This window comes from Pempheris klunzingeri, chromosome 1 (genome assembly GCF_042242105.1).
Source record: "Pempheris klunzingeri isolate RE-2024b chromosome 1, fPemKlu1.hap1, whole genome shotgun sequence".
NCBI lineage: Eukaryota > Metazoa > Chordata > Actinopteri > Acropomatiformes > Pempheridae > Pempheris > Pempheris klunzingeri.
This window is the reverse complement of record NC_092012.1, coordinates 8,398,746-8,426,037: the sequence shown is the minus strand read 5'-3', so window position 1 is coordinate 8,426,037 and position 27,292 is coordinate 8,398,746. Positions and strand designations below refer to the sequence as shown.

Here is a 27,292-nt window from a genome sequence, read left to right as displayed (position 1 = left end):
TGACTAAATAGATTAATTTGTTTCTTACTGCACTTTTGTAATCAAATTTCCCCCTTTCATTAAGATAATTACTCAGACAGTCTGGGAAAGCAGAGCCTGAGACATGACCAACTACTGTAATTTAATTAGAAAGACTTTTCCCGCAGTCTGCCGAGGCGGCACGGCAGAGGGAGATCGACCACACAGACGGACGGGCAGACAGACAGACAGATAGAACTCTTCAACTGGGCCATTAAAGTATACAGCCAGTGAAGTAGTCAATTTCATTATGGCGGGATTTATTACTCTGTACTTTCCACTCAAGCAAGAAATTGCCCCAGCACCTGCAGAGCAAGAATGAAAGGATGGGGCTGGCTTCTGACCAGTTTAACCTTTGCTCTTTGCTGGAAATTAATTGGAATTCATTGTGAGTGGGGATGTTCTCCACCAGGTGGTGTTGCAGGGCTATTGTAAACATCCACAGGGACAAACTGAGACACAGCAAGGAGCACGGGCCTAAAGCCTGACCAGAAAGCCATGTCTTTTTGTTTATTTAACCACAGCCCTGCTATGTTATGCTTTTTTATTCAGTCCCAAGCCTCTAGGTTTATCCGTTGCCACAGAAAACATGAGATATTTCCCCTGATTAAACTGTACAGGAGCAGATAAGCTCTCAGGCCAATACAGTAGTTAATTCCACTGTTTGATTCCTATCTGGAACTGAAGGTCAAGTGCAGTATTAGAGTATAGCCGCAGACTAGTATGCCATTAAATGAAAACCTTCTGACTCAATTTTCTCTTTAACAACTGCAATAAATCAGAGGAGCGCCACCGCTGAGCAGAGCGTGCCTCTAACCCACGGCTTGCCAGTTGTTCCCAGCCTGGCCAGTTAGTTCAGTATTGATTCTCTGTCTCGCTGCGATACCACTATAACCATCTGACCTATGAATGCTGAGCTCACAGCACTGGCCCGAAAGGTGCACACCGCCCTCGGGGGGGAGAGGGAACACCATGAGGGGGAATCTCAGCTCACAAATCCGAGTTCTGGACTGTAGCCATTTCTCCAAAAACTTCTCATGCCCCGTTAGTCCACCTGCTTTAGCCTGTAAACCTTTCACCCCATCTCCCCTCCCCGTGAGACCTCAGATACCTCCACCCCACTCACACATCCCTCTTGTGGTTCGGTGATCAATCACTCAGTCCTTGGGCAACTTTTGAGACCTTCTGGCATTTCATTATAATAGCAGGATGTTAAAATTAAAATGATTAACAATGAACAAGCGTGCCAGGGAGGCCTCTGACCATAGAGGCCTCAGACGTAGATAAAATGAAGGAAACACCCCAAGGCACACGAGTTAATAAATATAAAATAATAAAATATAAAAAATATAGCATTTGAAATATGCGAGGAGTGTGGCAGGATGCTCTAAAGCAGTACAGCAACTTACCAGATACTTTTGTCACACAAATAAATGTATGTTTTTGCTTTTTTCTTCTGAAATATTCACCTCTTCGGGTCTCTACAACTTCTTTAAATGAGACAGTCCGAGAGGAAAATCACTCTTTGGTTGAAACGCATTCAACTCATGCCCACACTAAAGCCATAATCTGTGTTAAAGGTTCACAAGTGGGCATTTCTTTATTCTAAGAGGTCCCAAGACACAAATGTTGGTGAAAACTACTCAAGAGACCGAGAGTCAGCAAGTGTATCAGCTGTTCAAGAGTCACGCAAGCACCAAAGTCCTGACTGACTCAGACAATATGTTCAATAGTCTCACATAAATTCAAAAGCAGTCTTGCAATTTCGTTACAGATTTGACCGTGGATGTACTTATAAAACCCAATGGAGGAAAAAAATATTTCCATTCCATTGCCATACAGCTGCATATCTCTGCTTGCTGGGTCAGGCCCTTCTACTTATGTGATATGATGATTATCCAGCTCAAGCTCAGGGTGTGTGTGGATCGGCTCCCACCTGTGCAGAGGTAATTACAGTTTCACTCGTCTCCAACAGTCACCGGGAACAAGACTATAACTCTGAAAGTGAGACACTACTTAACCACACATAGACCTGCCTGATGTAGAGTAACACACCTGCACACACAAACACACACACACACACACACACACACACACACGTCCCCTTCCCAAAACATGCACACACAGAAACGCCATTCTTACAAGAACATATGCTCATTAAGTTGGCCTCATTTTGAGGGATTTATTGCATTCTAATAAGCATCAATGTGATTTAATAGAGCAAGTAATATTCGTTTTTACAGAACAATTTAAGACTCCTGGAATCTGTAAAACAGCAGTGAAAATGATTCAGTATAGAAAAATACACAATCAGCATATCCCCGCCAGCACACAAAGATGTGATACAATTCTTTTTAGCTTTATCTTTTACTGAGGGACACGCTTAATCTTGGAATCGCAAGAATCTTAAACATGTTCCAAAATTTGCCCATTTGAGAGTTCAGAGGTAGACCACAAGGATTGTATAAACTCCATTCCAAATAATTCAAAAAAAAAAACTGGAAGACCTGTTCAAGACTAACAATTTGTGCTTGTCCATGAAAATCAGCTGTTTCGAGAAGTACTATACATATATTACGTATTACCTGCATATTAACAGATAGAAGTTGATTGATAAATCAATCTCAACAAAAAGAATTTTTAAAACCAGCACACATGAAGACAATTTTCCCCTATCCAACAGTCAAGATAACATTTTTTGGAGGCATATCATCTACAGTTTCTATGACATTTACTGCAGGTCTAAAGTGCTATAGGCCAACAGATTATAAAGGGCTTGAAAGTTCTGTGGTAAACATGTTTCTATGGGTCATGTTTCTTAAGAGTCCCAGCCCCTCAGGTGATGTTATTCACTCATCACAGTGCAATGTGTGTCATGCTGCATTTCCAGTCCAGGGTGTGTTCATAAGGGTGTGTTGTTTGAAAATCCAACCTGACAACCAGGCAATTAAAATGGAAACACATACTTGACTTTAAAAAGATTGAAAAAGAAAATCAGATTGTTTAAATTATTTGAACTGTGAATAAATCTAAAAAGATGGTCATTTGTGAGGGACCGTGAACAATGTCAGCTGACGAGCTTTCTGTTAAAAAGGAAATTTGGCCCCAATTTCGAACAGTCGACTGCTCTGCTCCATTTCCTCTTAACCAGCGTTGAACTGGTGTGTTCACTATGTAAAGCAGCAATTTGACCCTTGCAACACTCCCCAACTATTCAGTCTCCAGAATCTATTCTAACCATCAAAACACAACTTTATGAACACACCCAGTAATCACACACGTTCACCGAGCCTGACACAAAGCAAATGCAATGACATCGAAGTTGATTACACAAGGTCCATTAACATTTAAATGTATTTTAACATGCCTGCATTACAAGATGAATATTGTGTCTTCTGTTGGAATATCATAGTTTGATTCCATTGTGCTGGATCAATGTATCCTAAAAAAATATCTGTTTCATTCAGGGAAATTGACTGTGTCCTGGTTTGTTGCTGTTTTGTTCCCATTGCCGTTGTTCATCCTCTCGCAGCTTCTGAGTCTCCCTCGAAGGCCCTGTTGTCATAGCGATGCTGTCTCTCTGGGTCAGAGCTCGCTGGGTCAGTGAGTGGGACTTCGTATATGGCTTCACCCCCCGCCACTGTGATCACAGTGACATCTGGTGGTGCTTCAGTAGAAATGTCGTCTTTGTGCTCTTCCTCGACCCCCAGGGCCTTAAGGATGTCGCACTTACACATGGGGCAGGTCCTCCTCTCCAGCAGCCAGGGCTCGATGCAGACTTTATGGAAGATGTGGTCACATGTTAGCACTGTCACCACTTCGCCTGCCTTGTAGGATTCGATACAGACGGCACACATGTGGGAGTCAGAAGCAGTTTCCTCATCATTTTTCTTGAGTGTGCGTACTTGTAGACGTCCGATCGCCTTTTTGGCCTCAGATTTCAGCCTCCTCTCGCTGCGCCTGAGCATGCTCACACTGTAGATACGATTTGCAGAGATGAAAACAAAGTAGGCGATCGAGGCCGCTGTCACAATGAAGAAGGCGATGGACAGGAAGTAAAGCCAGTAGGTGTCCATCCAGGGCCCGTGGGGGCTGCCTACATCAACATACATCCGAACATCAGTCCCATTCTGCACCAACTTGACGATTGCCATGCCCTGAGTGTTGCCAACCATGATAGCCACAATATCATCTGCATCCGAGTGTGCCATGTGAGTGGTGCTGTTGCCACTGCCATCCACATTATACACCACCACACCAGCTGCTCCTTGTCGTTTGGCTGCATTGATCTTCTCACTGAAGGTACAGTTGCCCCTTTTAACCAGGGCTATCCAAGGTGGTGAGCTGGAGTTGCGGTTGTAGACAGGATCCGGGCCACAGCCTTTGGGGTCTCCCTTGGGAAGCGTAACAGTGCCTGAGGCTTTGTTCAGGGGAGAGTTGCGACCATACACCCCGCACTCACAATATTTGTCCACAGTCTCATTGTTGCTGTTAACATAGCTTATTTCCAGCACAGCTGTCCAAAACACGAAGGCAGCTGAGCAGTGAACAAGCCCTGACAAACACAGCAAAAGCAGCAGACTGTGTTGTGTCTTCTTGCCCATGGTAACGCTCTTCTTAAAAACAACAGGAAGCCCTCTGTTAGCTTCTTTAGCTTCTTTAAAACTCCTTTGTTAGTCCCAGTTCCTGGTTTGTTCGAGCCACACGATCTGAATACAGCTACAGTTTCACCCAACCTGCTGTCTGCCGTAATCTGATATGAGCCTTTGGAAACACAACACGAGCTATGCGTCAGCCACTCACCTCTCGTTATCTTCCTGAACCTTGAACACTGAGCACTCCTCGCAGAGGGCAGGGTGCTGGTATTCAACAAGTCGAAGTACACAAAACACACACACCTGTGCTGTTTGCAGAGCCAAGGAACAGCATAGGAGAAAGCAAGGTGCGATAAGCAAATGATAAGGATAGTTTCATGAACATAGGACAGGGTGATCTCGTGGAACCAATAAAAGCTGCTGACTTTTCCTTGTGTAATGATGAGTAAAGCAGCTCGACCAGTTGCTCTGGTTTTTCTTCCTTCCCCTATTTCTCTGACTGAGATCACTGTTGTGAAAAGCAACCAGACAAGTATTACTCCTTCACTTTGTGCTGATTCTCTCTACAAGACAAACACAGTCTGCTGTTACCACAAATTTAACAACAATATTATGAATACATCCTTTATATTACACAGGATTTGTGCGTGATAAAGATTTCCCCTTTGTTTGGAGGCACTTTATTCCACACAGCTAGCGTGCCAGTGACAACTGAGATGGAACGGGGCATTGTCAAGTTTCCATTGTATCTTCTTACACAGAAGTGAAAGCGCACGTACGCACGGAGTGACACAAAGAGGCTTCCAATGACAATTGAGACGGAGAGGTGTCTTGCCAAGCCACTATTTTACCATACTTCTCCAACACAAACACACACACGACTGCAATACACATGCCTCTGTGGAATGTGCTATTAAATCATTTATCTCAGTGGAACAAAAAACAGTAAATAAAAGAAAGCCTGGTATTTATTCTTAATATGGCTGCAGCTCACAGTTTCTGATAGCAGGAACAGTAGTGCTGCCATGACCCTGAAACTTGAATAATTACCCAGACACAGCAAAGAGTAAAGCACAGTGTGAAACTCATAAATTAATTATATATTAGCTACAGAGAATGCTTTGTTTTTTCTCCATAAAAAAAAACTTTGTGCCATATTAATGTCAGCCCTCAAAGACTTTCTGTTCCAACACTGGCATCTACTGGTTGGATAAGGCTCTGGTCAAAGACAATAACAAACTGCTCCACTACCTGAGGGCTGTCTGAGTCTCTCGGGCATCCAGCCCAAACATGATATAACCTGATACAAGTGCATATCATGAATACAGATGATTTTAACATATTCTTTTTTAAATGTGTTCAAATGTTTTGTCGCTTCAGTAGTAATCCATATTGCAGCCACATAAATGAATACCATGAAAGAAAGCTGAGGTCACATCCTATGCAGATCTAAAAGGTTCACCATCAAATGAATAAATATGTTATTAAATAAATGCTATGAATAGACTAACGTGGATTAAAGCCACGAATTGGAAATTAATCAGTTACATTTTCAACTCAAATATCAATTTTTTCTATGTCAAATGTTCAGTTTGTTATGAAAAGCGATATTATGAAATGACATAGCCAATGTAAAATAAAGGTACACTTTAAATAGCTTGAACTAAATACTGCTGTAAATAAATACAAAATGTCCTGTAATATAATCTCATACGGTGAAAAGAAGCAGAAGAATTTGAGCAAAGTCATAAAACTTTTTAACATATTATATTATTTATTTCATAGTGTCACAACTATCTGATATATAATAAGTCAGATAATATGTCAAAATGTACTGCATGATAAAGATGACAGCTGTTTTAAGAAAAAAACATCTAATTATACCACACAGGGGCGCCATTGACACACACACTGCTGTCTATTATTTAACAATAAAAAAAACACTGTTTTGACTCATAGTCATCCATCACAACAAGAGAAGCCTGTGCAGCATAATTAGGCTGACATGTTGGGCCTACTAATGCAGTCATTAATTATTTGTCAATCTCATGTCAGATCACAAAGTTTTGCATTCAGACAACCTGCTATTTACTTCAGTACACACAGTCTTGAGTTGAGTGCATAAAACATAAACAAAGACACTTGCCTCTGATTGTGCAGGTCTGTGTCTGCAGGGATGGCAGATTGTCCACCAGTTTAATGGCTCCTGAGGGTGTCTCAAAGTCTGCACACATCCTCGCTGGCTTGTGGATTTAGGGAAAACTTGGGGCATGTCCAAGCAAGTCCTACAACTCTTCTGCCCAGCCCAGCCCACCCTCCCTCCCACACACACACACACACACACACCCACCCACCCACACACCTAAACTACTTGCAAGGCCATATTAACACTCCACTGTGTCCCTAGGCACCATTATTCAAGTGCCTCCCCCCACCCCTAGGACAATAATCGCATTGTTGATATCATAATAATCAAGGATCATCATTTTAATGATCAATTTTGATCAAATGTGAAACAAATCAGGCTTTGTTGATTTTAAAAGGTCCCAGTACAGTAGCATAAAGTTGCATACAGTAAATGTATCTTTACAATCATTGCATTTTAATATAATAGAATTATTATTTTTTTTTTTTAGTACAAATACGAGTAAATCCACCACTGTGTCTTGCCAAGGTTACTCACTCATAAATTACCTTACATGCTTGAAAACCTATCAGCATCAATCTGGCAAAATACACAATTTTTACTCATTAAATAATGAGAAGGATGGGTTGTAAGAGCACGTTTAACTGACCACATTTTCTGATAGTGTACAATCATGTTCTGGCTTGACTGCATTTGATCTTACATTGAGATCTTACACTGGACTCTCTTTTGACTTTCTGAACTACAATATCCTCAAAGAACCCTAACCAGTTCATGTTCAATAGCCAGGAGGGAGAGTACAGAAAGCTGTCTCTTTGACATTGTGGTCCTCAACTCACTTTTAACTCATTTTAAAACAGAAAATTACCTCCCACCCTCACAGGCAACGTTAAAATCATTCAAAGTGCATGTTGTCTTAAGTCCATTACATTCAAGAGCTTGCAGCAACTGTGCAGGCAAAGTCTCACTCTGTACAAAATGCATGAACTGAATACGTTCATCTGCCAGGAATTTGTCCCGATCTGTCGGGTAAGCGGAGCTCAGCTTAGCAGCTCTTTAACACACATCACAATCACCACGAAACATCAAATTCACACACATCTGTGTAGGCATCTATCCGTTTAGACACGAGCTCAACCTGTCAAAAATGACATGATTCAACCTTAAATCTCAGACTACTGACAGTATGAGCTACCTTGCTGTCATGATCAAACTCATGTGCAAATCTCCTTTTTCTCACATGTTAAGTATTAAACTGGCAGACTTGTGCAGCGCTGACAGAGCGTTCTTCTTTGAGCTCTGTAAACTGGCCTCACTGAGAGCCAACACAGGAGTGCAATGACCACATAAGACCAAATCCAGGCTAAATCCAGGTCACCTTCCTGTGGCTGATTGCTTGTTGTATTAAAAGGTTCCATATTTGGCTCATTCTCAAGTTTATACTTGTATTTGGAGGTCCTACTAGAATAGGTTTTCATGGTTTAATGTTAAAAAAAACACACACATTGTAAGCTGGTGTTAGTGAGGAAAGAACAATGGAGGACAGCAAGGTCGTTTCAGGAGGTTTTCAGTGGGCGGGGACAGTCAGCCTACTGAAGGGCTGAAGGAGGTCACATAATCAACAAATCCCCATGTGACATCATACAGTGAGCCAAATCTAAACTGAGCATTTTCACACAATTTTACTGAAAGATAGAGCAGGAGAAACAGAGAGGGGACAGTGTTTTCTCAGATATCGGCAGCATGTGAGCACACTAGAGACACATATTTATGTTTAAAAGACATTAAAAACTGCATTGTCCATAATATGGGACCTTTATACCAACTCAGTACCTGGTCCCACAAAATTGTCAGTACCGTCTCCAGTTTATCAAGCTTAGAAATTAGTGCAGCAGCACCTCGGTTGGTTTGGGATTTCTCACAACAGTCTGAGCCTATTTTGGCCAATCACCTTGTAATTCTAAATGAGAGCTTTTGCAAACTCTGCTCTACAACTCCATCTAGTTTTGCAAAGCGATTTTAGAGCGAGGCTAATGTCATTGTCGCCGTTATGGTTAAATGTGTTCCAGCAATGGGTTGAGGCGCTGCTAAATGTATACAGAGGCTGTAGCAGTTCAAGAAAAAGAGTCAACCTCCTCACAGCAGTTATCAATGCTGTTGACACTCAAGTTTCAACGAACGGATAGCACATAGTTTTTGTATTTGCCAGACATGTTGCTAGCATTGTCCTCATTGTCCTGACTTTGCCCACCATAGTTTGATAAGTCTATTCACAAGTCTCGCACCACTCAAATCACATATGCAGTTTGGATGTACTCAAACCCATGAATCTCTCAATGTCACTGCTCTCTGCAATAACAAAGTGAAAAACAAATGCGAGCTGGTCCACGTGTGCTAAACCTGAATGAATCAAAGACTACAGAGAAATATTTGGCAGGCCTGATTTCCGCAGCGATTGCTTGCTTAGTTTTCTCATCCATTAAAGAAATGAATTCTTCACACACAGTTCAAGACAAGTGTGCAAGCTTACCTCTAGGGGGCCAAACTCTGCAATCAGGTCAAGCACTCTCAAATCTGTCCTGCAGCGAATCGACCCCAGCAGTCCACTGTCTCCTTTGAATGGTCCTCTTGCTCCCCAAAGTTTAATGACAGCGACCACGTGTCTGAAGGCCAGTTTCCAGTGCTGTTGTTCTGCCTCACACTGTCGGGCACGTTTTGAGACCTGTGCAATAAAGAGGGCATGTTTTGTCAATGTTCTGCACTCTTTTGGAGATCACAAATCCTCTGTGGTTGTTTCGCTGATAATGCCTTTGTGATGACAGGAGTTAGCAGGATTAGCAGTAAACTGAGCCAGTCGATGGTGAGAAAGTTGCTACTTCATTAGCACAATTTGGCTGTTTTGGAGACAAAATCGTAGGTGAGAGAGCGTGTCCTACACTCAAGTTCAGACTCCCTCCGAGTCACTTCGCTAGCCTCCTCCGCGTTAGCTACCAATAAACTGGTGTCCACTTCCTCTGGCTGCTAACGTTAGCTGTTTCGACAGGTGACGAAATGTCGTGTGCTAGTAGCTGCCTTAACAGAGGCAAAGAAACAAATTTTCGTCATATATTTTTAGTCATTATCCTTATTTAATTGGCGCTCCCACTTAGCTGCCCTCCAAAGTTGTCCGTTTGTTGTAACTTCTTGTGATTGTTGACGACGTCACCCGCGTTAACGTAAACTTGACGTTAAAGCGTGACGTAAAACTTTAGCGTCACGTGACTTGAGCTGACCAATGAGCGGAGGGTCCGTGAGTTCGCAGTAGTGAGACAAGCGGCACCCCGCGGACAAGTAAACTTCAACAAGATGTGACCAGATATTTTGCTGGAGGTATTTTGCCTTTAGCCCTGGGCCCTTTAGAGGTATTGGGCCCTTGACCAATGGTCCCGTTGCCCTTATAGTTAATCCGGCCCAGCCTTGATAGGTGTCTATTAACATCAGTGGTTCTAACTTATAGTTTGAATATCCATACACTGTAACTACAGTTACTGTCACCTCTAGACTGTTATAGATGTTATAGATTACATGTTATACCTACATGTTATGTATTGCTACAAAAAATAAGTATAGGCCACCAAAATTACTAAAAGTATAGACTTTTTTTTCATCCTTTACTAACTCCTTACACGCCACGGATGCACATGAAAGCACATTATTATCTCTCCAGTAAGCTCAAGCATCAAAGCATAGTTTTAAAAAGTTAAGCTTTCTAACCTGCAGAAACTCTAACTATTTACAGACATGTAATATTCTGCTATGTTTTTGTTACCAGAAAAGAAAAGAAAAACAGATTTTCTACGTGTTAAAACGTGATAGAGGTGTGTTCAGTTGGTTTTATGTTGCGTTTACCCCTGATGCGCCTCAGGCTGGAGTGTGTTCAAGTCGACTGGAATGACTCGCAACTCGTGATCCCCCCCCATTCTTGGTAGCGCCAGGCCTTAAAAGATGCCTTCTCCCCCCAATAATCTCTCTCTTTGCAGCTCGTAGTCGTAGTGTAGTGTTAGATGCAGCGCCTTCAAGCAGCTTCAGTTCACTTTTAATCTTTGCAAGCTTGTTAGAGTAAAGACACATATGACTCCTTGGAATAATTGCTAATTTCACTTCATCGACTTAAATGGCCACGAATAAGGTCGCAGCTCTGCAGAAAAAGAAAAGAAGAGATTTTATACCTTATTTTCTAGGATTTGTAATATTTTTGTATTGCACGGTCCAGCTTGTGTCATTTACAGCAAAAACAGCTCAGGAAAGCCACCCAGCCAGGGTGCGTCGTGCTCTTGGTAAGAAAAACATATGTGAAATTATATGTTATTTATGCTTATTTTGTGTCTTTTAGTTTTATAGCTGTATTATTGAATTTATTAATTTTTGTAAAGCCCTTTAAACTGCATTTTATTAATGAAATGTGCTGTATAAATAAAGTTTATAATAATAATTATTGTTGCTCTAGTAGTAATAGTAGTGGTATTTTATAGTATTTTAAATCTCCTGCATTATTCCGAGATATGTTTGTTTTATTATCCTAATATGTTAAAAGTGTCATTATAAATGTCACGGCTCATTTTTGTGTTTTACTGAGTGAGAGTAATCAATTGTGGCTCAGCAACTGTGACAGTGTTTGCTCCACCAATCTGCAGCAGCAGGCTGGTTGTTTGGGGGGACAGATTTAGTCAATGATGAGTGTGTGTGTGTGTGTGTGTGTTTCAGAGAATGACACAGAGTGCATCTCACCACAGTCCTCTGAGTTTCCTGAGGGCTTCTTCACGGTGCAAGAGAGGAAGGATGGAGGACTCGTCATTTATTTCATGCTTATTTTCTACATGTTACTGGCTGTGGCAATAGTCTGCGACGATTATTTCCTGCCATCCTTAGAAGTGATCAGTGAACGTAAGTGACATGTAATCCCTTTTATGTGTGGGCTACAACGGAACTGTTTTTTTTAAGTTGGATTTTAATGAATGAAAGTAACTTTTACCAGGGTGTAGTTGTGGTGTTTTCTCTCAGCGTTTCAACCTTTGCTTGAGGTGATGACATGAGGTGATGTGTGTACCTCTCTCATCAGTTGCACAAACATTTCACCCAACTTGGGCTTCAAGCTCATGTCAAAAATCAAATATATTGAGTTTAAGATGATACAACACAGAGAAAAGCGGCAAAGTATAAGTGAAACCAGCAACATTTCTGAACTGTTATCAGAAATGTTGCTGTACACTAAACTTACAGGCAATAAGTATGTTATCACTTACAAATAATGACTATAAATAGCATATCTGTACAATAAAATGTAATTACAAACATTAGACATTGCCCCACAATAAATGTTACATTTATCAGGCTTCAGTTATCACTGATGGTGATTTATAAGGTTGTAGTTTGTGGTGTTGTTCAGTTGGACTGCATATCTTCAGGGGTTTCTATTACTTTGAATAAACCATGTAACTTTTCATGTATTTCTGGTTATTCCTTGGATCTCTCTCAGGTCTGGGACTGTCTCAGGATGTAGCAGGAGCCACATTTATGGCAGCTGGGAGTTCTGCACCTGAACTGGTCACAGCCTTTCTGGGTAATCATGCATTAGTATGAGAATAATTATTAGCAGCCCTGTTTGGCGATGACACCAGCATCATCATCACTGTCACAGTGTCCCCTCCCAGCCTGATGAACTGTGACTTTGCCACCATATGGGAACAAAGAGGGGCTGTGGCCTTTGATCAGGACAATTTTTTTTCCTCTCAGTGCTTTATTTACTCTCCAGGCATTTCCTCCTCTTCTTCATCAATGCTTCTACATTGTCCCTGTCCTCTGAGCTAATATGCGCTCTTTATGTGTGTTAGGCGTGTTTGTGACAAAGGGAGACATCGGGGTCAGCACCATTGTGGGATCAGCAGTCTACAACCTGCTAGGAATCTGCGCTGCATGTGGACTCTTGGCCTCTATGGTACATTCTGATACAATCACAATATTCAGATTAGCCAAACATCAGCTACATGAACACAAGAGCAATTCCTTAACTGGCTCAGAGCGGAAGAATCGTCGTGTAAATTGTGTTGAATAAGCTGTAAACCATGTGTTTGTGTTTCCCTTATCAGGCAGGTCGTCTCACCTGTTGGCCACTGTTCCGGGACTGCCTGGCATATGGCATCAGTGTAGCTGCTGTTATCGCCATCATCTCTGATAACAAGGTGTACTGGTGAGTGTGTGTGTGTGTGTGTGTGTGTGCGCTCTGAATTAACATCGGGTTATGATTACAGTACATGATCTTCAGACTGCACAACACCTACATGTAAGGTGGCTGTAAAAGACAAAGTCAGATACAGCTGTTAATTGCATCTTGTGACACTGAGAGCAACAAATGAAAACAGATCACAAAACAACCGTGTAGTTCAGCACTGTGACTCACTGATGTTTATTACACTGACAGTACAGAGCAATAAATGACTCCTGCATCCTACAATATAGCGTCATAAACACAGCAAAAGCAGTAATAGAAAGAAGGAAAGATTTCACTGTGTACTTTCATGATAGCGCAGTAAGGCACAGTAGGTGACAAAGACAAGGAGTGCAGCTTTGTTATGATCAAGATAAGGAGTTGTTTAAGTGCTGAACTACATTTTTAGTTGTAAAGTAAAAGAAAGAGCTGGAGCCAAATGGTAATGAAAAGCAACCAAAACATGGCAAATAAAAGCTTGCTGGTGTGACAAAGAGACCAAATAACAGAAGCAAGCTAACAACACCAAGAGGGACACGAACGAGAGGCATATTTCAAATTTTAAAACAAACATAATTCAGCAACAGCCTCTACAAGAATCTCATAAATTCACAGATTTTTGTCATTTAAGATAGATTTAAAAAATCTAATTAGACATAAAACATTTTTGAGGTGATTTATACACTTTGTTTTCTGTGGAAAAATCTTCTCAAAGCAACCACTTGATTAGATATTGCCAGAGCTTTCAACAGTATTTCACAGCCTTCTTCAGCAGATGTTCTCAGATGTTGTCACATGACCAAGGTCCTGCGCTTAGGTTGCGTGATGACACATGGTGTGTGGACCTCACATTTAGAGTATTTGCCATTTCTGTACGTCCCCAAAGGTCAAGAATGAATCCTGATGCTCAGACTGTGTTTTATGTTCACAGGTATGATGCTGCCTGTCTGCTGCTGGTGTACGCCGTCTACATCGTGGTCCTGTGCTTCGACCTTCGCATCAGTGAGTTTTTCCTGAGGAAGGTGAGCCCTTGCTGCACCTGTCTGGGTAAAGGACCCGGCGAGAAGACGGAGACACGTCCTCTGATAGGCTGGAACGATGACACCAGTCTGCGAGTCCACAGTCGCTCCAGAACAGACAGTGGGATCTTCCAGGATGACTCCGGATACTCACACCTGTCCCTCAGCCTGCACGGCCTCAATGAGATCCCGGAAGGTAAAACGCACCTTTTGCCGTCTCAAGTACGTTGTTTCTTTATAATTCAACATGGCAGATCCACATGGAGGTAGTCGCTTTCTTGTTTGATCCCTGATGATGTGATACAAACCCACACATTATCGTGTTTGTCTGTTTGCTCCCCGGCAGAACGTAAAAGTGTGTTTTCCGTGCCGGAGAGCGACCTGAAACGGATCCTCTGGGTGCTGTCTCTGCCCGTCATCACTTTGCTCTTCCTGACCATCCCTGACTGCAGGAGAAGGTTCTGGAGGCAGTGGTTCGTGATAACCTTCTTCATGTCGGCTGTCTGGATCGCAGGTTTCACATACTTGCTGGTGTGGATGGTCACCGTTGTTGGTGAGATCATGGTGTTAACTTTGCATTCTGTGTAAAATCTGCTCATTCGCTTATATTTTCAGTGTAGTTGCAGGTGTAAATCTCTCATGGAGCCATTTGTGAATCACAAGTGTGTAAAACTTGTGAGAAAAATATGTCTCATTCGCAGAGTAGAATCACATGTCGGTCTGCTGGCTAATTCCTGAGATGCCATTGTCCTGGAAAGTTGTGGGAGGGTTATTGTAGCTCCAGTGAGCCATGTGCCTGCACAGCCACAGCAGGATTACAGCCTGCTTCTCCCCTGAAGGAAACACGGTCATGTGCGCTCTGCGTGCACATACAGAACTCCCCACAGACACAGGTCCAAGAACAAACTTTTACCCCCCACCCCCCACCCCATCTACAAAAGAGATGTAAACTAACCTAGGATCAGGCAAAAAGGGCAGCTTCATCATGTGACGGTAGTAGGCATACTGAAGTATAATGAGATTATTATCCTGTAGTCGTCAGATAGGCTCACATGGAGTTCAGTGTTATGAAAGGGAAGGCATGAGACCAAGCAGGTACAAGTGAAACATACAGAATGTGATTGCGAACGCTCCCCTGTGGCTCTGCTCTGTGCAACTCAGGCGTCACACACACACTCAGAGAGCTCCAGGCAGGATGGTAATGATTTATCTTACCGGCTGGTTAATAAGTGGTTAATATTTGGGTGCCAGCGCAGCTTAAGACTAACTGAAAAGAAGTGTTCCCACAATGGCCTTCACTCAGACTTAAAGGAATAGTTTGGATTTTTTGAAGTAGGAATGTAGGAGGTACTTATCCATAGTTACTGTATTACTCATAGTAGATTGTGGTCAGCATGTCCCCAGTTTGGAGGAACAGGAAGGAGTCCCAGCATAGACACAGCAGCAGAAAATTGTGTAATCAGTATCAGTTTAAGTGCATGTTATATTTAGAATATTGTTACTGCTTTCCATTCGTCAGACAGGCCTTTCCAACAGGGAACTAAAGCCATTCTCTCTTTCTCTTCGTTCGCTTCAAAATCACCAGACTAATTTTACCCCACAGAACAGTTTGCTGTGCTACCACTACCTAAATCAGTGAAGTCATCATTCAAAACACCCCACAAAAACAGGCAGCGGCTGACTAACGGCTGACTAGCAGCTCCTGTGTTCTACAAGGTCAAATGTATCTGACACAACTCCACTTCAAATGATCCCAACTATCCCTTCAAGTAGTCTCCTTCAGATGCAGCACCATTTTGGAGAAATCATTCACAGTACATAAGAATAAATGATTAGGAAATGAATATTTTTTTTAAATGCTTAAAGTATTTCCCAGAGTGATGTTAGTGTAATGCTCTAAGGGGGGTGGGGCTCAGCTGGGGGAACTTGGTCTCATGACCTCAGTGTTGCTAAAATCCTGGCTCCAGCCCTGCGCTTAAGATCAGCTGATGTTCTCTCTGTAGCTCGGCTTTGTTGGAGTAACGGGACTCTGATTTTGAGTCTGTGTTTTATTCACACAGGCGAGACCCTCGGGATCCCTGATACAGTTATGGGACTCACTTTGCTTGCTGCTGGGACCAGTATACCTGACACTGTGGCCAGTGTGATGGTGGCCAGAGAAGGTAAACGTCAGTGTGATATATAAACATAAATCTAAGATAGAGACTTAAATCCAACATGTAAGTCTTTTTTCTCTGCTCATCAGGGAAAGCTGACATGGCCATGTCCAACATTGTGGGCTCTAATGTCTTCGACATGCTGTGCCTGGGTCTGCCCTGGTTCATCAAGACCGCCTTTGTGGACAGAGACAACCCCGTCGAGGTCAACAGCACTGGACTGGTCTTCATTTCCTCCACGCTCCTCCTTTCCATCGTCTTCCTCTTTGTAGCCGTTCATGTTAACGGATGGAAGCTGGACTGGAAATTGGGAATCGTTTCTCTGATCTGTTACATCCTCTTTGCCACTCTGTCCATCCTCTACGAGCTGGGTATTATTGGGAATAACCCCGTAAGACTGTGCAGTGACTGAAATCTGACCTTCTCAGGACTGAAGCCATAATTTCGGAGACTCTAACAACAGTCCAAAAGCACAACAAAATGGTTAAGCTGATTAATCTTCAAATGTCAAGGCAAGGAATCACAAGCCCACTCACATTCTTTAAAAATATTGTGACATGGATGAGGTGTGCTGGACACAACACGAGGAGGATGACCTCTATTTGTAATATGCGGCACTAGTCTTCTGTCTTACTCAAAGCCCACAGACACAAACTGTGCCATCAAAGGAGCAACTGCTGAGTTCAAAGAACTCCAGAACTGACAAGTCAGTCAAGTAATAAAAAGGTGTCAACTAAACTCATTTGGCCTTGTCCTCATTTTTAAGTTGGTGGGTGAGTCAAGACAAAAAGAGGCTCAGATAAGCTTTATGGCCCTGCAAACAGACAGTGGAAAGACCCACAAATAGTAAAAACAAAAAAAATTCCACGTGTCCTCGATTACCTACAGAGTAAAATTAGAATTGAGCTTTATCGGCTGTGTTTACAGCCAACTGTAAAGCTGACATGGACTTCAGTCATTGGTCTATACTTATTTGTAACAATGTCAATATATTTAAAAGTGACTATCCTATCCTGCTAAAACAAAACTAATACCAGTGTCAGATCTGAGAAATAGCTTCCTGTGCTTGGTGTTAGAAAAATTGAAAAGGATTTTATCAGCTGTCGTCTCTAAGTGCTGCCTTTGAGATTAATATGGAATTTCCCCACTTTCAATAGGCCACTGAATGGCAGTGTTGAGCAATAATTCTTAATAGACCAACACCTCAGGTTTAGTTCACACAATGTGAAGAGCAACTTCCAGACTTTGATCTCAGGAGATTTTACGACCACCAGGTTTAAAAATTAAAAAGTTTATTCGTTCAAATAAACTGCCTGACAAATTAAAAAGGGTTTACAAAACAAAGATAAAAGAGCTATCTAGTATACATAAACAAAAAAAAAAAGAAAAGAAAAAAGAAACCGTGGACACATGGAGATATGAAGTAATTGTGTTTTTAAAACAAAACAAAAGATCATTGGCAAGAGGGCTGAATGTGGAAGTGTGTTAGCATGACTTCTACAAAAGCTCTAAGCGTTGCGATCGATACGGACGTCCACCTCTCTGCCGTTGATCTTGGTTCCATTCATCATCCTGCAGGCCTTCTCGGCGCTCTCTGGAGAGTCGAATCTCACTGTTCCACAGCCCTTTGACTTTCCGTTCTCCATCTTGATCTCTGCGAACATTACCTGGCCTGCAGTAGACGAGAATGAGCAATGAATGCATTCTGAAACCACACTGTTACATAAAGTGGTGGTAATTTTGGCATTCCTGATTAAAGATCTTACACAATGAAAAGTCAGACGTCTTCGAGTAGTGTGTAGTGTGTAAATCAGGCAATAAAGATTTCATTCATAGTATGTAAAAGACTTACCGCAGTGACTGAACTTCTCTTTCAGCTTTTGCCATGTTAGATCGTACGACAGCTGCAACAAATATATACTTGAGTCAATACACGTGTCAATATTAGGATATAAGCAGGACAAGATGCAGATGAAACGACTGTAATTAAGTATTTGGTACAAATACATGATGAAAGAAACAGTCAACAGTGAAGTCCAGTTCATCTAAACATTCCAATCATGAATCCTCATTTACAGCATCAGTCATTTCTATCAATTCCCAGCAAGCACGGGCTGTGTCCCTTCAAAGCTTCAATCAATGTAAGGGCACCAAATGCATAGAGAAAATGTGTTCATCAGTGTCAGTGAACCAGTGAACAGGTAACTCCAGTCCTATTAGACAGACCTCTGTGTAGCGCACACTTACATTTCGCACAAATATCTGACAGCCTGCTTTGGAGCCAGAGCCTCTGTCAGACATGCCTCCACCCATGTGGCCCGGTCCCCCACCTCCATAGCCACCAAAGCTGCGGTTCATGTCCATTCCTGACACGCCCATACGGTCATAGCTGGAGCCCATCCGGTCCATCGACATGTTGCCCATTCCACCACCTGCATGCAATACATGCACACAGAAACACATTAATAAATGAGAGCAACTTAATGCATATTTTAACAAGCAGGATATAGAAGTCCAAGCACTAGCCTAGCCCTGAAAAGACCACAGATGTATATGAATGAGATTTTAGGACATTAACTGCATATTAAAACCTCCATACACTACACATTACAATGTGATTTATTAATTAATTCAGTCTAATGACATTTCCCTGAAGTGTGTCTAAACACTTTATCACTTTAAAGCATTAGCTGTCAGAAAGAATCCAATGTCACCGCGCCATTGTTTGTACAGGAAAAGCAGACTTTGGACCTGTTCGTCACCAACTAACTCCACAAGGAGGACTCAGTAGAAATTATGTAAGCTCCTATGAATACAAAACATACCCTTCATACAGGTTAAGCGTCCTTGGGTCCCTTGAACAGCACTACAAGTGCAAGCTATTGTCAAAAGAGACACTTTCTTTAAAACTCTTTCCATTTTGTGTGCAACTGCCTATTTTAAATGACACAGGCACGTCAAGTGCAAGTGGTGGGTCTTGGACACACGGATTATGTAAGTGTCTCCTGGTGCACCTGCTATTTTGCTTCATGTAAGAGCTTTTCCTCATTCACAGCCCACACAACATGCACATAATAATCTTCCTCAGGATCCATCTGGCTGCCCACAAGCAATAAAACGTTACTTGGTGCTCATTAGATATATATATGGGATCAAATTTTTCCAGCAGTTAATTTCCTAATAAAGACTGGGTGGCAAACTGTGTTGTAACTGTGGCCACAATATCATACACATACCATGTACCAGTGCTGTCAGAGTAGGTCATTTTGATCCTATTTCAGCATGTATCATGCACCAGTTCTCAGGAACCTCATGTTTAAGACAACACGAGCTGGGCAAATGCTTGTACTGAGGTCATCTGACTGCAGTCTTCCCAACTACTGGGCCTCCTTGTTACCCACCACCTATTTAGCAAATCATGATGCTAAATGACTTTCTACAGCATGGTGCACTACTACTCCCTCCTCTTGATGGCTGATCATGTTACAAATGTCAACAGTAATGTGCATCTATAAGGGAATAATTGATATCACAGTCTTAGGAAAACTGGATTTAATATCTCATGTACCTAATCCAGTCCCCATGTGCCCCATGCCACCACTGCCCATGCCTCCTCCAAAACCTCCACCTAAAGGAAAGAATGCAAGTTGGGGGCACATTAGATTAGACCACAACAGTTTAACCACAGTCAACTGAACCACACACAGAACAGAAAGCAGTTTCTAAACCCATCATAACTTAAAACCGAAATAGAAGAACTTGAATAGGCTCTGATGTTTAATCATGACAGAATTCAGGATGTCTGAAGGAAGAGTATCACCTACCCATTCCTCCGTAAGAATCCCCAAATCCTCGATTCATTGGCATGTCACTGTGGCCAAAATCCCGATCCATTCCGCCCATTCCTGACCGGTACATATCTCAACACAGAAAAAAAAAAGTAACCTTAGACTTAAGTTACCAATAACACAAAGGTGCATCTCAACAACAAAAATGTCCCAGAACTGAACCTCATCTCTGCCCCCTCGGAGTGAATACACCCGCTTACCTCCCATCCTGCCAACTGGCGCCATGTCTCTCCCTCCAAAGCCACCCATGTTGCCCATGCTATCCATGCCTCCGAAGCCCCCGCCACCACTCATTCCTGTCAAAAGCAGCACCTAGTTAGACCACTGCTCACTCCGTTTCTCCACAAAAAGTCAAGAATTGTCTTTCTAATAGGCAGCAGAAACCTTACCTCCTCCAAGCCTGTTCATTCCACCATAACCTGGAACATCCATACCTAGGACAGAAAATGTCAGTCAGGCCACCCCAAAGCAAATACTCTACTACCTACATCAAATGGGAAGGTACTGTGTGTAGCCTACACTAATTGTGTAAAAGTCTTGTATTTCAGCTGGTAGGGACTCTGCTTGTCTTATCTTTTTAACCCATATTGAGCCATCTGCAGGGTCAAAAGATGAGCCATGAAATGTCAGCCAAGACGTGGTGGTTGAATGGGTTACACATTAACTGTGTGTGTTGGTTTACTGGCAGAATGCAGGGTTCCAACACATTCTCCAATTTCAAAATTTCCTACTTTTCCGAGCTCAAATTTTCAGACACTTTTCAGACCATATTTGAGATCAGAGTACATTATTTTACTCATTTATTCGGCATTGTGGTGGTCGAGGCCAGACTCAGACAGTTGGACAACGTGCCACTGTCAAACATATCAACCCAAAGAGGGAGTAAACTAACCAGTGCTACCTGTGCTCATATTGTTAATTCCATATGTTGAGGAGAAAATATTTTCAGTTTATTATAAAAATAAAAGTAAAAAAGTGGTACACATTTTGGCTGTGCTGGCTGCCTGCTCCAAACACCATGAGAAATACTCTGCTTGAATGAAATTTTTCTCTTCTAAAAATTCTGAATTTTAAAGTTCAGAAAACTGAACAGAGGCAATAGTCCATTGACTTCTTTTCCATTCTCACATATTGTTTTTTGTATACTTGATACCTGGAAAGGATTTAAATCAAATTCCATACTGCGTAGGAACCCTGACAATGATGTTAAAAGTAGTTGATCAATGCGGCCTTGTGTCACTAATGTGTTGACCAGCTGACTTTCTGATTTTCTATCATAACCATTTATCTATCGAGACAGACGGGTCTGCTTTACAATATCAGATATGTACTGTATGTGTGAGTGAACATTTTCCATCAACTAAAAACATCTGAGAGCTGACTGACCTCCAGGCCCCATGGAGCTCATGCCGCCGCCACCACCACCACCGCTCAGACGGTTAGCATTTATAGGCTGCCCTCCTGGCCCCAGTCCCATGCCAATACCACCAAGACCCCCTTAACAGAAAACACACAGGAAAATAAGAGCAACGTTTGAATTTACTAGCTCTACGCTAGAATTGCCTACCATATAATTTATACAAAGCCAAATCAATAGTTAATGACATTAGTGACATTTATCTTAACATACATTCAATTTTTAAAAATCTGTACACTTAGTAAAAAGTCATTTAGTGAAAAGTAAATGTATCAAGACATCTTTTGATGAATGCATTTGCAATGAACCAACTCTCAATAATGGAAGACGTACTGCTCGAGCACACTGAACAACAAAAAGGTAAACAGACATTACTGTTGGGTAGATGAACAGATGTTATTTGTTCAACCATGTGGCGAGCCTGTACTTTCAATGCAGACATCAGACCTCTGTCCGCTCCATTAATAAACAAGCACACCATAAAATGGGAACCAGCTACAACTCAAATTGACTGGCAGGTCTTTGAATACAAGGACTTTACTAGATAACAACTACTACTTCTAAGTCATTAATTTTTCCAATATCATTTAAAAAAAAAACTTTCAAAAGTGATGTTTTTAACCACAGTTAAACAGACATACCTTCTGGAACTTGACCGATAAAGAATCACAAAAAAAAAGCTGACTTTCCATCTTTGAATAAATATTTCTAAATATTTTCGGTGACAACCACTACTACTTTTATCATGCCTTTACATGCGGAGCAGAAAACATAACACGAACAAGCCAACATTCTGCTTCAGCAACATATCTGGGCCCTTCTAACATGACAGTAAATATCTATAGAACATATGCATCATTCATTCCCAGATGAGTTGCATGCCTTCTTACATGGACTATGTTAGTGCTATACACAAATCACTGAGCTTATTACGATGAAGGAGTTTGATATCAACAACTGGGAGAAAACCATGTACTCACGTGGTAACTGAGGTGATTTTTCTACTTGGTGGAAATCATCAGGGGGAAGAGATTTCTCATCCTATAAAACCAAGTAACAAATGTAAAAATGTATTTTCTCATCTTCTGTACAATTTGAGGTATATAGTCGCTAAAAAATAAAAAAAAATAGCATACCATTTTAACGTGCATCTGTCTGTCAAAGAGCATCTGTCCGTTGAACATGGCTGAGTCCAGAGTCAAGGAGAAGGTCACGGCAAAACTGGACAGCGTTACTTTGTGTGCCACTCCTACTTCAGTGCTTAATTCTTAAGGATACATATGGCCTGCACAGCCTCCAGCGGTTGCTCAAAAGTCACTGTTCCCATCCCGCGGCTTTTGCCGTCTTTATCCTCCTTCACATCTGCTCGTTTCACCACCCCTGCCATGCCAAACACCTCCTTTAGCTTCTTCCAGCCCACCTTGAAATCCAGCTGTAAAACAACAGTAAGACATCACCAGTCTCAGTAGAGATGAATAATCATCAATAGCTAGATTTAGAATTTGTTTATTACTATGTCCTCACATTGGCCACAAACACTGTGTTGCCCAGTCGTCCAGCCTGCAGTGCATGGATAACGTCAGGTGGGATGTTGGGGTTGTTGGCAATGGAGGGTGGGATGTTCATCCCACCTGGACCCATGTCCTGCCCACGACCTCCTTGTTGACCTCCCCCCATACGCTGCAGCACACGCCGAGCATGCTCCCCATCGGGGTCCTGAAATAAGAAATACATTGCAATTTTTTCTGAACTGCTACATCAAGATAATCATGAAGAATCCATCAAGTAAGGGGTGTACAACTGGTGATAAACAATTGAACAATGCAATTCTACATTTGTTTGTGTTATCTAGTGGTATTTCAGTGTCTATTAGAATTTCAATTCCACCAAAAAAATATTCTGATGTAATGAACACTACAAATTATTTGTGATGACTTACTCTTTTGTGGATACAATTTATAGAAAAGCATGACCAACATGAAGCATCAGCTCAATGTTAAAGGGAAGATCTAGATCGACAATAATCTATCGAAGGGAAGAATTTTGTTTATAGTCACATGATGTTTGCAGTTCAATTATCAAATTTTTGAAATCTATGCCACACGGTCACTTTATATCTGCTCCTTCTTCCTATAAATGTGAGAAAGTGCAATTTTATTTACTTGAAAACTTAGTTTCTTTAAGAGAGCAATATATTAAAAAATGAAACGTTTCAGTTTTGCTGTAACCATTTACCCATAATATGTCCTCACCTCCTTGATGTTGAGTGGCCTTCCACTGAGGTCATGCTTATTCATGGTTTCTATCGCCTTCTTCACAAACTCTTCGTCTTTGAATTCCACCACACTGTTGAGTCAGGCATACAGAGGCATCAGATGAGTCCATGTGGGCGTAAGATTAAAAAAAAAAAAGAAAAGTTTTATGTAAGAAAGTAAGGCTGTTTCTTACCCACAACCCTAAACGGGGGGGTGATAGGAGTCCAAGTAGCCCACATGTCCAAAGTTGAGGGAGTGAACAAAATATAGTCAAAATCAAGCCAAAGCACTGGGACAGTACAAATCTAATGTATCAACATGCTACTGGTATTATCTATAGTGCATGTTGGCCATATTTTGCGTGCTGGCTTGAGCCAGCAGGTTTTTGGTTGTGTTAAAATCTATTGCAAACAAGATTAAAAGGCTAATAAGCACATATTCTTTAACAATATCTGAAGCAATGTTGACAATTAATACTTAAATAAAACAATACTAATTTATATTGTAAAACGGTTTTGGTAAAACAATTATCACAGATAACAACATTGTAATTTAGTTGAGACATTTTGATGTTTTGAACTGGACACAAATACCAAGGTAAAAAATAAAAAAAATTAAGAAGCGTTAACAAATTTAAGTAGAACATTGTTTAGGATGGACCCATTTTACCACTGCAATGAAAAAAAATACTGTGGTCCACCTTTGCATCTTTAACATACATTTGTGGATTTTGTATAGAACATAATAAAAAAAAAGGATCTTTCAAGACTGTTTTGTTCCTTTGAAGAGAGAGCTCTGCCATATAACAGAATTGTAAAATAAGATTTTGAGACATGAGGGTCAATCAATAAGACAAATCACACAACCCACATTTCCCTTTGGAAAATGGCCAAACAAACAAACTTTTACACCAATTGAAATGGCAACAACAAAAGCAAAAGTGTACTCTTAAGTAGAGTTCATTAGGCTACTTTTCCAAAATCAACAGGACATCTCCCTTTCAAATGAATATCAATCATTAACCATCTATCAGGCTCTAAACACAACCTACAGTATCTCCAGTTCAGTAACTTAGAAAGACCCAAAGGATCAAAACCTAAAAGAGCACTGGATTAATGAGAGCCTGCTGAGGGCATTTAAAACCTCGTGCAGCAAGTTGGCCACATCACTTACCCTTGACTTTCCTTCTGCATCCTTAAAGAGCTCCACGTATGTAACCTCACCAACTACATGAGACATACAAAGGAAAAATACCAAAAGAACAAAGGAATTTAAGTCACCAAGTCTTCAAGTCGCCGTTGGCCTTGGCAATGCCGCTACAGATGGAGATGTCCCATTAATGATCAACAGTCAGCCCAGACCAACATCCCACCAGACAACACCATGCCTTTCTGGGCAGTGACTGAGACACCCAAAGGCCAAGGCCAGAGAGAAACACAGCTACATAAAAACCTGGGAAATTCAAAAGACTTCAACATGATCAGTTTGTCAACAGAATCCATTCATGGCAGTTGAGAGTTATAAACCCTCCTTTGACCTTACAAAAGGCTTCTTGAGACCCCCATAATTCATGAAGTAAAACATTACAATATTTTCATTCATATAATCAAGATTCACCTTGCAACAGATGCAACAAAATGATTCAACAATCAATTCTACAACTGGTTTGAGGTTACATTTTGGAGCTGACAATGCCATAAAACAAGTGACAATGTAACTAAGTTCATCTTCCTTTTCTCACAGACATATCAGCCCAAACTAAATTGGTGTCCATCCAAAAAAAAATTATTTAACTCCAATGACCTATTATCACACTATGTTGGTTCCCTCCTATCTGCACTAAGTGCATCCAGAGAAAGCTACAAGCTAATTGAATACTGCTAGAAGCAGGGTGCTCCATCTGGTAACAAAGAAAAAAGGGTCAAGAACTTCTGATCAGCTGAAGAGTTAGAGAGAAGGGGAGACACCATCCCCATCACAGGGGACATTACCTTTCTCACGCATTAGATCTTTAATTGCCTGCCACTTCATATCATAGGGGATATTGCTGATGAACACGCGGTTCCGATGAGCACCCTTCTTTTCTCCACCGTGTTTGTCTTTGTAGGGATGGTAGCGGTTTCCTCTTCTGCTCCCGGAGGACTTCTCTTTAGTGTCATGCTTTTCTTTGGGGGCCTTAGTTTCTTCACCATCCCTACAAAATGCACAAAACAGCCCATCTCAAACCCACATTCAGAGATCACACAGCATAGTTGGTATATTAAAAAAACATTTGTTAATAAATTTGTGACTATTAGCAAGGTCCTGTCTCGTGTTTTGCATTTCGATGGTAATGTGCTCATCTTTAAATTTAAACACTTTCTTCGATACAAGGTGAATGATACAGCTCTATAAATTTCACATTAATGACACTGCTTCCCTTCAGGAAAAACAGCCAAGAGTTTAATAAGATAGCTTAATAACAGCAAGACACTACTATATTTCTTAACATAACGTTTAATGGATAAGTGCTAGGAAACCTTTGGATTCCTAGTGTAAAGAGAGAATACTTCGCATAACATTTTTTTGTAAGACATTTTGTCATAGAAGCTGCTGGAGAGATTGTCATCTGGTGAGGTGTAGGGGGCAGAGAAAATACAACATTATCTAGCACAGGTAATTAATTAAGACTAGTAAAGACAGTAAAGTTAGACAGTAAAGCATCCTGGAGGGATTTGCAGCCAACTTCACCTTACTGTTAGCGTGGCACAAATATATACTGAGTTGAGATTAACGGGGATGCTAATGCTAACTGGTAATTTTTGAAATCAAGAATAGCCTTTTTGATTTATCCAGCTAGGTGAATAGTTAAACTAGGTTTAACTTGCACAGAATTTCAGATTTCTGTTAACTAGTTCACAAACGAGCAAAATATAGCCGAGAGTAGCATACAGTGGCGTTTGAGGTTGACACGTCTCATCATGATGAACGTCGAACGTTGTGGTAAAAGATATAGCGTTTGCATAATTTTTAGCGTCGTGTTAGCTCTTAGCCAAACATCTACTTCACTATCTCTCAGGTACTTAAAGACTATATTGTTAGATAACAGAGGTTGTAGCCTTCATGGCTAACAATAGCTAGCATCACAGGACTCCATTTTAGCTAAGCTAGCTAACGGCTGCACAGGCGGGACGGACAGAACAATAACGTTAGCTTACATAACTTTTACATACGTTTTCACGCCATTGGGTCTTTCTTCAGTAACACTCTCCTCCTCGTTTTCGGACTTGGTGGATGCGATAGATTCCTCTTGCTTTGGCTCCTCGTCAAGACTTACAACATCTGCCATGTTGAGGTTTGTTTGCCCCACACAACGTAAGATGCCCCTGTCCCTACGCAGTTCAAAATGTGCAGGGGAGATTTGTGCAACTATCGCGAGATTTGGGAGATGTTGCCAGGCAGCCTTGTTGAATAGAGCACTATTGGGAATTGGAGTCCAGGGGATGAAAATGGCAATATTTGTAAAGATTGTGCACATGATTACACTGAGGTTAGTAGAGACTTTCAGGGGTCAGTTAGTGAATACGTTTGAGCTGAAAATAATACCTTCTAATG

General features: G+C 41.4%; 3 protein-coding genes across 3 annotated transcripts; 1 reads left to right on the top strand and 2 right to left on the bottom strand.

The window, feature by feature from the left end:
• Positions 1-3,164: 3,164 nt before the first annotated feature.
• On the bottom strand, positions 3,165-4,928 carry LOC139206398 (RING finger protein 148-like). The gene has a single exon (XM_070836258.1). The coding sequence runs from the start codon at positions 4,620-4,622 to the stop codon at positions 3,537-3,539; it is 1,086 nt and encodes a 361-aa protein (XP_070692359.1). The 5' UTR covers positions 4,623-4,928; the 3' UTR covers positions 3,165-3,536.
• A 5,913-nt stretch (positions 4,929-10,841) lies between these two features.
• On the top strand, positions 10,842-17,090 carry slc24a5 (solute carrier family 24 member 5). Its single transcript, XM_070829972.1, has 9 exons — positions 10,842-11,075; positions 11,503-11,682; positions 12,275-12,358; positions 12,630-12,733; positions 12,885-12,985; positions 13,935-14,218; positions 14,369-14,575; positions 16,083-16,184; positions 16,268-17,090. Exons 1-9 carry the CDS (start codon positions 10,913-10,915, stop codon positions 16,588-16,590), a joined length of 1,548 nt encoding a protein of 515 aa, XP_070686073.1. The 5' UTR covers positions 10,842-10,912; the 3' UTR covers positions 16,591-17,090.
• Positions 17,091-17,453: 363 nt separating this feature from the next.
• myef2 (myelin expression factor 2) lies at positions 17,454-27,070 on the bottom strand. Its single transcript, XM_070828472.1, has 17 exons — positions 26,911-27,070; positions 25,690-25,892; positions 24,872-24,924; positions 23,892-23,899; positions 23,696-23,789; positions 22,968-23,159; positions 22,722-22,875; positions 22,580-22,629; positions 22,424-22,484; positions 21,413-21,523; positions 20,416-20,460; positions 20,227-20,322; positions 20,003-20,098; positions 19,747-19,806; positions 18,426-18,610; positions 18,031-18,082; positions 17,454-17,850 (listed from the first exon to the last, which is right to left on the bottom strand). The coding sequence occupies exons 1-17, from the start codon at positions 27,024-27,026 to the stop codon at positions 17,687-17,689; spliced, it is 1,740 nt and encodes a 579-aa protein (XP_070684573.1). The 5' UTR covers positions 27,027-27,070; the 3' UTR covers positions 17,454-17,686.
• Positions 27,071-27,292: the final 222 nt, after the last annotated feature.

What these genes read in the sequence shown, in the direction of transcription:
- LOC139206398 (XM_070836258.1), bottom strand. Translation starts at nt 4,622, where the DNA reads ATGGGCAAGAAGACACAACACAGTCTGCTGCTTTTGCTGTGTTTGTCA.
- slc24a5 (XM_070829972.1), top strand. Translation starts at nt 10,913, where the DNA reads ATGGCCACGAATAAGGTCGCAGCTCTGCAGAAAAAGAAAAGAAGAGAT. An exon ending in GTGGACTCTTGGCCTCTATG is followed by an intron (nt 12,734 to 12,884) that starts GTACATTCTGAT and finishes TTCCCTTATCAG; the next exon opens with GCAGGTCGTCTCACCTGTTG. An exon ending in GTGGATGGTCACCGTTGTTG is followed by an intron (nt 14,576 to 16,082) that starts GTGAGATCATGG and finishes TTATTCACACAG; the next exon opens with GCGAGACCCTCGGGATCCCT.
- myef2 (XM_070828472.1), bottom strand. Translation starts at nt 27,026, where the DNA reads ATGGCAGATGTTGTAAGTCTTGACGAGGAGCCAAAGCAAGAGGAATCT. An exon ending in ACACAGTGTTTGTGGCCAAT is followed by an intron (nt 22,876 to 22,967) that starts GTGAGGACATAG and finishes GTTGTTTTACAG; the next exon opens with CTGGATTTCAAGGTGGGCTG. An exon ending in GACAGATGCACGTTAAAATG is followed by an intron (nt 22,485 to 22,579) that starts GTATGCTATTTT and finishes TTGGTTTTATAG; the next exon opens with GATGAGAAATCTCTTCCCCC.